Source organism: Magallana gigas, chromosome 8 (assembly GCF_963853765.1).
Source record: "Magallana gigas chromosome 8, xbMagGiga1.1, whole genome shotgun sequence".
Classification (NCBI taxonomy): Eukaryota; Metazoa; Mollusca; class Bivalvia; order Ostreida; family Ostreidae; genus Magallana; species Magallana gigas.
In genome coordinates this window covers 13,136,333-13,149,124 of record NC_088860.1, presented here as the reverse complement: position 1 = coordinate 13,149,124, position 12,792 = coordinate 13,136,333, and the positions used below count along the sequence as shown (strand labels likewise).

The window sequence follows — 12,792 nt, the reverse complement described above, 5'->3', positions numbered from 1 at the left end:
AGTCGGGATCGAAATATTGTTTATACTGGTTCTCTGACCTTCAACTTGAATAAAAGGGAACCAACGTATTCTTTTAGTATGGGGTAGAAAAAATCGTTGTAGATTATCAACCAGACTTAAGAAAAACAATGCCATATCGCTATTTAATATGCACGTCGACAAAAACTTTCTCAAACGGTAAGATTTATTTTCACAAGCAACCCATGCTCGAAATGAGGTTGGTTCCTGACGGGATCAGCTGTTTTGTTGACCGTCGGTAGTTGGTAAACGCCGTTCAATGTCAATACTCACATGGTCGGTTAAATGCAACTGATCTTGCGTAATACGTTCGTAACTTCATGAAAAACAAAAGAACAATATACATCACGCCTATTTTGTGCATATTATACTATCCAATATTATTGATTGGTTCTTTGTGTTGGAAATATACTGACATAGTTTCAGTTTTTTGTTTGTTTTGGAGATGTGACATCATTTTTTGTATTCTTTATTTTACTTAGATTAGATAATTCATAGATATTCTTTTATTATAGTACTGAAATGGTATATGGTAGCATTTGGTTTATTCATGGTGTTATACTTTTTTAACATGTCTTGGTTTGTTTTACAATAAAGAAAACATTTTTTTCTATTGATGGAATGACTTTAATTTTGATTCAAAATTTTATTTAAGACATACTGAAGTACAAATGTTTGGTTTAGTTTTTGATATTTTAACTGCTATGAATGATCAAGGAACAACTTTGTTCAGAGGTTATTAAAGAATTAATTTGTTTTATGTTTTGACACTTAAAGAAATTGAGAGTGAGATGTTAAAAAGTCTATTATGGAGAACAAATGAATGCAGGTTTTATCTTTGAGGATGATTTTTTTCCTTCATAAAAGCCATAAGCCAATCCTTTGGTCTCAAAAAAGTTTATGATAAGGAGATGGAAAGTGAAAGTGTATCAAACTAATATCCATCATCATGATCATGGCAGAGGAGAGGTTATATTAAATATACCAGTACAGTGAAATAGCAATATTCTCTATGAGGTAAAAGAGAATGTGTGAATAAATTGAAGGTTGAGTTTTTAGTATATTTGATAAGAAAATAAGAAATAAAATTCTTTCTTTCACCAGACCTTTTGAGGAAGTTGGCCCCATTGACTTGTTGCCATGGATCACAACAGACACGGTATGTAGATTCATTTTTGTAAATGCTTATTAATATTAACCCCTTTTCATCCCCCCTTAAAAAAAGACGAAAGGATACCTATATAATTGTGCTCTATGGTCATTAGAAGATTAATTTTTTCTTTTTTTTGGTTTTGCATTATGAGAATGATTTCTCAGATTCTTTTATGACACATCTTTTTTTTTAAAAATTGATATGTGTGTAAAAGAATCGGAACTGTTACTAGCTTTTTAGTTATTGAAATTGATTCAATAATAAAAGCCTTGGAGTCATTTTTACATTACAGGTGTTCAAAGGGCCGCACACATAATCGACACTTCTACACAAGTCATAAGTTAAGTTCTAAACTCCCACACCGGCCTCACAGTCACTGGTTTAACGAAAATAAACAGTTTATTCAAAATTGTAATTATTTCAAAACAAACTATGTCATATGCTGTGCTCCACATAGACGATTTCCCGGAAATGATGTAACATGGATACGTGATTATCACATTTCTACTGTCTTGTTCAACGATGAGGGTAAAAAGGAAGTGAAGAATGTCGAATCAACAAAGATATCGGAATCAAAGGATGACAAGCCACAGAAAGATGGCGCGGCAAAGGTGGTTAAACCTGTGGAAAAGTCTAAGGAAGTGGGGCCACCAGCCAAGAAGAAACTGAGTGTCAGAATAATGGACGAACTGAAGCATTATTACCATGGATTTAAGTTACTGTTCAAGGAGTTTCGAATGTCCACCAGGTATATGATTGACGTGGTTATATTTAGGAAATCTCTGAAGAGGCGGGAGATCAAGCAGGTACTTGTATTGCTATTTACTTACATTGTTTCATAGATGTTACCAGTAATAGAATTTTAATACAGAATTTTTCCCCAATTTTTGTTTTAATACAGTAGTTACAATTCACTAGATTTATAAAAAAAAAACATTTAAGGAATAATTTCCGTACAATGTGCTGTATTGAATTGCATTTTTATCTTTGAACTTATTACATGTATTTTGCAGTTTGATATTGGTATGATAAAATGATTAAAACCTTTTAAACATGCATATTATTGTAAATAATGCGTTTTTGATATATATGCACCTTACGATTTAAAAAAAAAAGAAATTTGAGTTTAAAAAATCACAACTGCATACTCCTACACCTTTAAATAAAAGAAGTGGGGAAAAAGGAAAACTCCAGTGACAATTTTTGTAGAAAAGTTTTATATCAGAATCCATGCTGTTATAAACATGATAAAGAACTTGCATTTTATCTCACCAGGTTATTCGATCAACCTTTGACATTCTGCGTATATTACCCATGATCATCCTCCTCATAATCCCATTTATGGAGTTTGCCATTCCAGTCATCATCAAGTTCTTTCCAGGACTTCTCCCCAGTACTTTCCAACCCAAGAAGGTTTGTACATTATTGTTTGATAATCTGTTATGATATTTAATGCTTACATATTTATTTACATCTACATGTATAGCATAAGTTTTGTTATATAAAAAAATAAAATGAAAGGTTTTGAAACGGTTTCACGGTCTAGTCTGTTGAAATGCACCAATGATTTTATTATAGTTAACCATTCATTCATTAGCTAAGTTATCTGATTTAAAGTTGATTTTTGTGAATTGATTAAATTGTATGTACATAAAATAAAGATTGTATTTCATATATTGGGATTCAGGGGTATCCTTGAAATGTACAAAAAATGAAGCCATCCACAAATTCTTATTAGAAAATAGTGCTTTTGAGAAAATTCCTAGATTTGAGCTAGAAAGAATAGTACTTACTATTTGTATTAAGAAATTGGTCCAGTTTTTTTATGACCTTTCTTAAATTTACCTTTGAATATTTTAGCTAAAAACCCAAGTGACCATAGTAATTAAAAAAAGAATCGTGTCCCACTAGTAAGCCTGATTTAAGTTTTTTATGGGTTGTGTTTTTAATTTAACACAGACAGATGACATGAGACTGAAAGTGTTGAAGGCAAAGATCGAGATGACCAAGAACATGGTGGAGACGATCAAGAGCTCCCCCCTCATCAGCAAGAAAACCAGCACTGCAGAGGACTTTGCTAACTTTGTGGCCAATGTAAGATTTATTTCATTCATAAAGCTTATGATAAATTCTAAGTCCGAGTTAAGGCTTAAGCAAGTCAAGATCCCAAAACCAGGGACTGAGACTTTTTAACTGGATTCAGCCATGAATTTAAAACTTACTTGGACAGTTACTTTAGGCATACAAACCCATAGACGAAATATTGTTTTTATTATTTCAAAAGTTGCTGTACATCAGTTTAAAAAATTACAGTCAGTAAATATTTATATAACAGTGTATAAGTCTCTAGTATAAAAAAAACCATGATTTTAATTAGCTACAATAATGTAGCCCTCTCCAATTTTTTAACTGATGTTTTCTCCCCCCCCCCCCCTTCCCCCAACCCCACCCTAAAACAAGGAAGAGTGCTACATGATTGCAGGTACTTTTTAATGGACCTCTTACCCTTGTTATTTAGACACAAATACAAATAATTATAGTGATATACGGGGGTATTCAATAAAAATGTAAATCTTCCATTATTTGTGTGACCTTCAACATGTTTAACAACAGGTCAGGACAAAAGGTATCCAGCCGACCACAGAGGAGATAATGAAGTACTCCAAGTTCTTTGAGGATGAGCTGACGCTTGAGAATCTGAGCCGGCCACAGCTTCAGGCCATGTGTCGCGTCCTTGACTTACAGCCGATGGGAATGGATGGCTTTCTCAGGTTCTCCCTCAGGATGAAACTCAAGCGGCTCAAGATGGATGATGTCGTAAGTTCTTTCAGTATTTTATCATTTTCTTTTCTGATGAAATCAATTTTTAAAGTAAATTGGGTTCAAGGAATTTCAATTGTAAATGTAAACATACATACTTGTTTTTACTGACAGATCCCTTCTATCTGTTAATTAGCTACAGCTTTGCGACTAGGTAGATTATATATGCTTTATAAGATGGCTAATTAGCTATACTCTCTCTCTCTCTCTCTCTCTCTCTCTCTCTCTCTCTCTCTCTGTAACTCACTCTGATTGATTGTCCTTTTTTATTTATTCAATGCCCTTTTGTCTTTGTTTTATATTACTGTCTTTCTCTCTTCTCATCATTTTACAGCATGTTTATCTTCTGAAATCATAACCCTAAAGTTTGTAGACACAACATGAACAAATTTTTTGATTGACTGTAGCAGTAAAATTTCAAATGACTTGTAGATGATCAAACAGGAAGGAGTGGACAGTCTGACAATTCCAGAACTGCAGGCAGCTAACCGCGAGCGAGGAATGCGAGCACTGGGTGTGTCCGAGGAGCGGCTCAGAAGCCAGCTACAGCAATGGCTGGACCTTCACCTCGACAAGAATGTCCCCGCCTCACTGCTGCTTTTCTCCCGGGCTCTCTATTTGCCAGAGACACTGTCAACAGAGGAACAGCTGAAAGAGTCCATCATTAATCTCCCAGAGACCATGGTAGGGAGTGTTCATGTGTACTAGGGTTTCATCATTATTCTTAGACTTTGATCATGATTATTGTATTCAAAATTTTAAAATTTAAAAAAATTCTTTGAAATTAAATTTTTTTTAGAAATTCTGTGCCTCTTGAACTGTTGTCTTAACCTGTCTTCAATTTTGTTGTATTTTTCTAAAATTATAAAAATTTATATGCATAACTATAAATGAAACCACAGTAGCTGCTGAAAAGGTGCAGATTTTTTTCAGTTTGCATCTCTTTTCTATATCCATTCTAGTATTACCAGTATTTACGATCTTGTAAAGCACCCAGAATATTTGAGATTTATCATCATAAAACTGCTCATTTTTACTTAGGAATGAACATTTATTTTTTTGTACCTATGAAGATAATCTGAGGATGTAATTTACAATTTTGATAAAAACAGAAACTGTTTCCTTTTCCAATAACAAGTAATTTGCATCAGCATTACTCTAAAGAATTTTCTCTGTCATTCCAGACATCCAAGGAGAAGATTGCTGAGGCCCTAGCCTTGAAAGAAAAGGAGAAAGAGAAACTAGAGGAGGAGAAAATTTCAAAGGTGCCTGAGGTGGTTCCAGTAACTCCACCTCCTGTTGAAGAGCCGGTGGTGTCTGAGGAGCAGCCTGCCACAGGAGTCAAAGGACTGACTGCCAAACTACAGAGCAAGCTTGCCGACTTCAAGGCGAAGGTGGATGAATATGACAAGGAGGCCACCAAGAAACGAGTGCTGAAGATCTGGAAGATGATCAGAGAGCTTGGCGAAGAGAACCAGCGAGAGCACAAGAAGTTCTTTGAGGAGTATAAAGAGTTCCTGAAGGAGGGAGAAAAAGTCCCAGTGATGAAGAGCGAGGCGGCCCCAGCGAAGGGAGCCAAAGTGGCGACACCTGTCAGCGAGGAAGAGAAGAAGGTGGGCAATCTCTTTGTTCTTGTAACATGCCATGAAATGTTTACTCTGTCGTCCCTTTCATTTTCTATCTGTTTATCAATTAGAGTAGTTTATCTCAGTTTTCCACTTTACTAGTAAACAAAATATGAATTTCTTACAAATCATGGTGAAGTTAAGTTAAATACTTACAATCTGGTAACAAGTTTCTGAAAATGCAGAGCACTGTTTTCCTAATTTTCTGTCTATTGAAATTGGGGACATCATTTTATTCCAAATAAAAAGTAACCTTTGCAAGGTCAATTTGATATGTATCTTTTATTTTACCTTAATTTTCACAGGCAATGGCTACTGCTGAAGCGGTGGCTGCTGAGACCATTATGACATCAGAGGGAGAGACCCAGACAGACCCTGCCCTCATGCTTGAGTCTCAGCCTGGAGAAGGTAGGAACTGTGTACAAACACAGCCACTCACTAAGCCTGAATTTTTTTATCCAGGCTTTTAAGATATTGCTGCTTAAGCTTTGTTGATTGGTTTTCTTTGTTTTTTCTTAATTTCAATTTTCTTTGGTTTTCTCAATTTCAAGATGTTAATCTTAGATATAAATAATTAAATACTGAATTTCCCCATCCCTTTTAAAAAAAAATAATAAAGGAAATTCTCTTTTTCAATGAGACTGCAAAAAAACCCACATCCCCTAAAACAGTGGATTTTGATGTTGGTGTAAATGCGGTGTTTTGGGTTTGGTTTTTTTAATTAGTAGTCTGATGATAGAGTTAAATAACAGTCATTTAGAAATATTTATTGAATTCTGTAGAATTGAAGGACCTGGATGAGCAGATAACCACGGAAGATCTGGAAGATATTGAAGACGCTCTGTATGAGGCTGCCAAGGAGAGGGCTGTAGATCTGGAGAAGGAAGAGAGGGAGGAAGATCTGGAAGATTGTGAGGAGGTGGGTGGATCATTGAAGGGTGGGGAAGTGGTGTTTGTGATACATTTAGGGAGGTAGATCATTGAGGGGTGGGGGAGAGATGTTTGTTATAAATGTAGTGGTACATGTAGATCATTGACGGGTAAGAAGATGCTTGTGATGCATAAAGTGAATGGATTATTTTGGGAATGATTGTATTCCTGTAGTGTTGATACAGTTAGTTGGTAGATCATTGAGGAATGGAGTTAGGGATATTAGTATTCTAGTAGTGCTAATACATTGAGTGGGATATCATTGAGAGGTTGGATGGGTTGTTTTGATGCAATTAGTGAATGGATCTTTGAGGAGTGGGGAATGATTGTATTCCAGTAGTGGCAATATATCTAGTGGGTGGATCATTGAAGAGTGGGTGAGGGATCTTAGTATTCCTGTAGTGCTTATACAGTAAGTGGGTGGATCGTTGAGGAGTTGGGATGTTTGTATTCAAGTTGTGTTGATACAATATTTGAGTGGATACTTAGAGGGATGGGGGGGGGGGTGATGTTTGAATTCCATTATTGTTAATATTACATTCAAGGACCAAGGTAACACTGTCTCGATATGTCATTTAAAATTACAGGTTCTAAGGGAGGGAAAGGGGTAGCATGAGTAATTGTTTTAAAAGTTAAAAATAAAAACTACTGTGGACATCTAATATTTATATTATTGATAAATACCCTACATTATGAAGGTACTTATTTAAATGATGGTATTCAAAGATATTAAATTAAATTTTGTTTATACTACTCATAGTATATTAAGTATGCCCTCTTTTGTCAGCTTTACTTTAACTATGCCAGTACAATACACATTCACCAGTTCTTGTAGTACCAAATATTAAAAACCCTTAGTTTAAAATTCAGATATTTTCCAAAATATGTTTCAGTTTTCTAAGATTTGGTCTAAATGGGGACGAAACCAAGAGTTTGAGTTTTATTTTTAGCGACACAAACAGAGGTAGCCAGAGATTCTTTACTGACTTGGAATGAGGAAGGTGTTAATGGACTTTGGATGTTGAAACTCATGAACATGTACAACACTTAAAGTTTTTGTTTTGAACAGGATGTAGATGAACTGAAAGCAGTCGTCCTGCAGGAAGGCGATGTCAACTCAAAGAATGCCAGCAAGCTCTGGAAGATGGTGAACAAGGCGGTGGATCAGCTGGACAAGCAGATCGACGACTTCCACGACATCAAAGACGAGATACAGGTGGAGATTGACACGCGGGAGGTGCGGCTGAAGAAGAGTCCCGAACTCCAGACCAATCTAGAGAAGAGAGAGGAAATACTGTCGGAACTCAAAAAGAGAAAGTAAGCTGTGTTTTATTGGCTCTATCTGAGTGTGTTTGTGTGTCAAAGAATTTAGTAATATATTATTTCATAGATTTGTGTTTACCATCATACTACAAATATTTCTCACATCAAGTTGTAAAATATTTTTATAATCTATTTATATAATATAATAATTTTATCTACAATTATGAATTCAAAAAAAATTAAACACCACCACAAAGTTTTTCCTTGGTCTTCTTTAAGTTTTAAAAACTAAAGTTTAATGGTACCAAATGATTTTTTCTCCTGGTGCAAATGTTTGCATTTAGATTCCAAAATAAGTATTTTTAGCAGTTTCAAAATTTTTTGTGATTTGGATTTATAACTTTAAGGATTGTATCAAATACAATTCCTTTTGGTTGAATTTTTTTCATTGAAATGGCAACACAGAATTTTAAAGCAAAAATTATCACCCTACAGAAAATTCTATTCAAATGCATATGGTCATACATTGCCTGTGATATTATAAGGTCTAGTGATGCTGAGCAAAGGTATGTCAAGAATGTATAGTTATCCTTGCTCTTGAGGACAACGGACCTAATTCACTTTGCGCAGATATATATACCGGTATATAAAAGGAGTTACTGTTATGAACATCAAATTTTCAGTATTACGTCACAATCACTTAAACTCTACAAAAATTCAGTTATGACACAATATACTGCTGTTCTACATCATCAATACACACTTTATTCGGTACATGTAGTGGCTGACCTTGCTATAATTTAATATGCTTAAATATGCTTTTCAACATTATTTATCATGCACAAATTTCTTTAAAGGATGTCAAAGTTCTGTAGTGAATTTTACACTTGCTCAAGTTATTAATAACCATTTACATAGATAAGTTAACAGAGTTTGAGCCAGTGAACAAATCATTTATATTCCGATCCACATTCAATAGTCGTATTGAAAATAGAAATTGAAAATACTGTCCCTGTGCTTAGGATTTGAAGTATTTTATCATAAAAAAAATGGTTAGCACACTCTGATAGTCATTTTGTTTCATAAATCGACATTGAAATGATGCACATAAACCTTTTTCATAGAGTTTTCGCAGTACTTTTTCTGAAAAATTGAAAAAAAAAATAGTGGCACATTGCACTTTGGCATCTGCTCCAGTAAAAACGAAGTTAATGACATGTTCATTTTTAAAATGCCATTAATTCCAAATCGTCATAATATTATTATATTACAATATGGCTAGAAATTTATTGCAGAATTTTTTTTATCTTAAGAATGCTTTAACCCATTAATATGCTTTAGAATGCTTTAAGTCATTATGTTTAATTAAAAAAGAAAAGTAATGTAAACAATTTTGGAAATGGTTCCTACTAAAAATCTAATTCTATTTGTAAGTAATATTTTCATTGATTTTGATATATCTTTCTTAACTCTAACTCACACAAAAATTTTCATGAAAAATCACTATTGTAGAAATGATTTAGGTCTGTCGTCCTTAAATTGGAATGATTTTTGTTTTTAAAAAAGTTTGTGTTCTTGTTGGTCAGAACAAGTGTGAGGCTTATCTCTGTTTGTTTCTGATTGTAATGTTTAATGTTTGTCATTTAATGTTGTATTTAATTTAATCGTATAAGAATGTGTGCAGGCATCCTTGCTCGTGCTTATCAACTTCTATTGGCAGCTGGGCAGGTGTTTGAAGTTATGCTGCCTGAACAATGCTTTCTACTTAAAAGTACCCAAATGTGCATTATATTTCTTCTATACATTGCCACCAGTCAGGGCTACTAGTATATGATTCTGTTTCAAGTGTTTCAGTCCTCTTTGACATCAAGCCTTGATCACATCTTTCTTGACTAAGTAAATTTCATTTGGAATCATCTTATGTTGGCTTACAAATTTGCACATTTTTATGCATATGCATGTGATTGAAACTGTACCTTCTTTTTTAATTTCTATTTTATGTAAGAAGCACTTTCAGTCAAAATGAAAATTGTTTTTATATCTCTGTAAGGCATGCAACCTATTATGTAATATGATATGACAATGAATAGATTAATGGGTTGGAAATATATTGAAAAAGTGTAAAGTGAAGGGGTTGAGAGGTCAGTTGCTAACAAATTTGCAAATGCTTTTGTCTGGTTTGGATATGAAGGAAATATGGTATTTTGACAAGTAATGACTATACTGATTTTGCATGGGCAACTATTTGAAAGAGCATGCATACATATATATATATATATATATATATATATATATATATATATATATATATATATATATATATATATATATATATATATATATATATATCTATCTTAAAAATGGACCTCAACTAAGGGTTTCACATGTGTCATCACTGAACACGATTCTATCTCTGTTGCAGGAAGTCTGTGATTAGCATTAATGAGATGCTGCTAGCTATGAAGAGAATTAAGAAGATTCCGGACGACGTGAGGTTCCAGAAGATTGTCCAGGTGTTGGATGAGGACAGGGATGGGCGGATCGAACTTGTCCATGCCATGAAGGTCAGGATCTAACAATTGTACAATGCAATAGTATATTTCCTGCTATATTCACAATGGTTACTGGTATAGAAAGCAAAAAAGACCTGGTATTCATGCATTTGTAATATTGAATATTTTACTTTGATGGCAGCTCTGTTTCTTTAATAATTTAATGAAAATCAGCATATTCATTGCATTGATATACAAAGATTACATGCATTGTCAACATTGACAGATTTTATTTGACTGCATTAATTTCAACTTGATTACAAATAATAACTTGATAGAAGTTTTGATTTCTGTTGAAACAGGTGATTGAATTGCTAGGAAAGGACAACATGAAATTGAATCCTAAACAGGTGTCTGAAGTGACACGCCTCGTCCAAGAGGAGTTAATGCGAGAGGAAAAAGAGACACTGAAAGATAAGGCAGAGACATTGAAAGACAAAGCAGAGACTTTCAAAACAGAAGAGCTCCAATCCAAGGGAGATCAATCTGCAGAGAAAAGCACTGATTCAGACAAAAAGAAAGAGAAACAGACATAATCGGGACTTCCAACATCTACTGTGAATGGAAACATTTCTTTAGCATGTGATGGGATTTACTCAAAAACTATCTCCTATCTAGTGCTAGGCAAACGAAACAAATTCACTTTCTAACAGGTTTGTTTTGAAAGTGGATATACAAAAAAAGTCTTTTAAGTGATGAAGTGCAGATAACAATCTGCTGACATAAGGAAAAAAGTAAAAGCCAGAACCTGGTATTGATAGGAAGAATTTGTTGGTGAATATTTTTAAGTGACATTGTAAACATGCTTTACGATCATTAATTTTTGTATCAAGTTATATGAATGTGCCACCCGCCACATTGTTTCATGTGATAAGGTGGAAGTCTAGTTCATAACATTGTGGATAATTTTGTGAATTCCTCTGAGTTGTCGATGCTATTTTCTATCACCTGCAATATCTATTGTTAAGTTGTATATTTCGTAAGTTTAATATTTCTGTCCTATTTCTTGACTTTTGTTTTTGGTGCATATCACTGCTAAGATCACTGCTATTGCAGTGCTTTGGTTTAGAATGCAAAGAGAAAGGGGACAAACTAAAGGAAGATGGTCTGGTCTGTCAATGAAAGAGTCTAATGGAATTATTGCATATACCTGTGCCATTTCTTTACATTTACCTGTAGATATTTGTTTGAAAATATAAACATCATTCAAATTCCAAACATATACCTGTACTTGGAAAAAATCTCTGTGTGCTGAAAATCATTTTCATTAGAAAGTTTTGTAGGTGTTTAATTATGACCGTGGTGAATTTGAATGAAACAAACAAAATACTTAAGATACTGGATGGTCAACAAATTTATTATTCATTTTAGATTCACTAAACAATTTTAAAAGATGATTAAATATGAGAATCATTATAGCCATAAACTATTATTTATTAAGGAAAAAATCACACGTTAGAATGCTGTCTGAAAAATTTGATTGTTTTTATTTTTAGAATTGGCAGTCATGTTTAATATAAAGATCTTTTAAAGGATTTTAGTTGTGTCAAATGACCAAGACCATCCAGCTTCTTTAAGGTGGTATGGGCCACCTCCATGTTGCAGTGTACTATTTATTGAAATAAACAATAAAATTAAGTCTAATTTGATAAATAATTTCTTTCCCAGATTTGTCATCTAACAGCGTAGCACAGTGGGTAAGAGTCTGTAAGTCATGAGTTTGAATCCTTCTTTACACATATTTTTTGGTTAAATATTGTAAAATTTGAAAATTCTAAACCGATGAAAGTATTTTTATCATAATGTACCAAATCCACATTGATATCAAGAGATGTCCCATACCACATTAAGGTTAATTCAATATGCATCCACTCGTACATGTTTCAGTATGATACTTTTTTAGTGAATATACAAGCTATATAATTATATACTGTATGTTCCCCATTTTGTTTCAGATGAAAAGAGAAAGAATGAATTTGTTTAAATAAAATGACATGGAGTTTAATTTGTTTTAAACGAATTTCTTTCATCTGCAAATCATTGTATGCATATACATGTACAACCAATTAAAGCGTGGCGATAAAATCACTTTGGTTTTTGTTGTTTTTCTTTAAGATGTGGCAGTGTTATTTGAAATACATGTAGGCAGAATGTTGAGGTCATTTGTAGAAGGAATACAGGCGTAAATTATAGAGTGTTTCACACCAAAATTAATATGATCAATGTGAATAAAATAATTGAATACAAAATCCCATCCAATGAAACAAAACTCCTATGGAGGCGGAGGTCGGAAACACGGGCATCTGGCGTTATATATTTAACATCAGGTGATCGAAAAAGCATACATGTATAATAAAACTTTACTATAGATGAAGCTCCAGACTTTTCTCGTAAAGCAGGATCCAAGTCTCTTCCCTAAATATTATTTTCC

General features: G+C 33.6%; 1 protein-coding gene across 2 annotated transcripts; it reads left to right on the top strand.

Moving 5' to 3' along the window:
- Positions 1 to 20: 20 nt before the first annotated feature.
- On the top strand, positions 21 to 12,449 carry LOC105342123 (mitochondrial proton/calcium exchanger protein). 2 transcript variants are annotated; one of them, XM_034471539.2, is made up of 14 exons: positions 21 to 177; positions 1,123 to 1,177; positions 1,464 to 1,977; positions 2,447 to 2,584; positions 3,131 to 3,265; positions 3,785 to 3,988; positions 4,424 to 4,675; positions 5,176 to 5,604; positions 5,922 to 6,024; positions 6,399 to 6,535; positions 7,616 to 7,863; positions 8,355 to 8,375; positions 10,232 to 10,373; positions 10,664 to 12,449. In XM_034471539.2, exons 1-14 carry the CDS (start codon positions 129 to 131, stop codon positions 10,895 to 10,897), a joined length of 2,661 nt encoding a protein of 886 aa, XP_034327430.2. In that variant the 5' UTR covers positions 21 to 128; the 3' UTR covers positions 10,898 to 12,449. The 2 variants fall into 2 exon arrangements, with proteins under 2 accessions (XP_034327430.2, XP_034327431.2); XM_034471540.2 differs by lacking the exon at positions 8,355 to 8,375.
- The last annotated feature ends 343 nt before the right edge of the window (positions 12,450 to 12,792 follow it).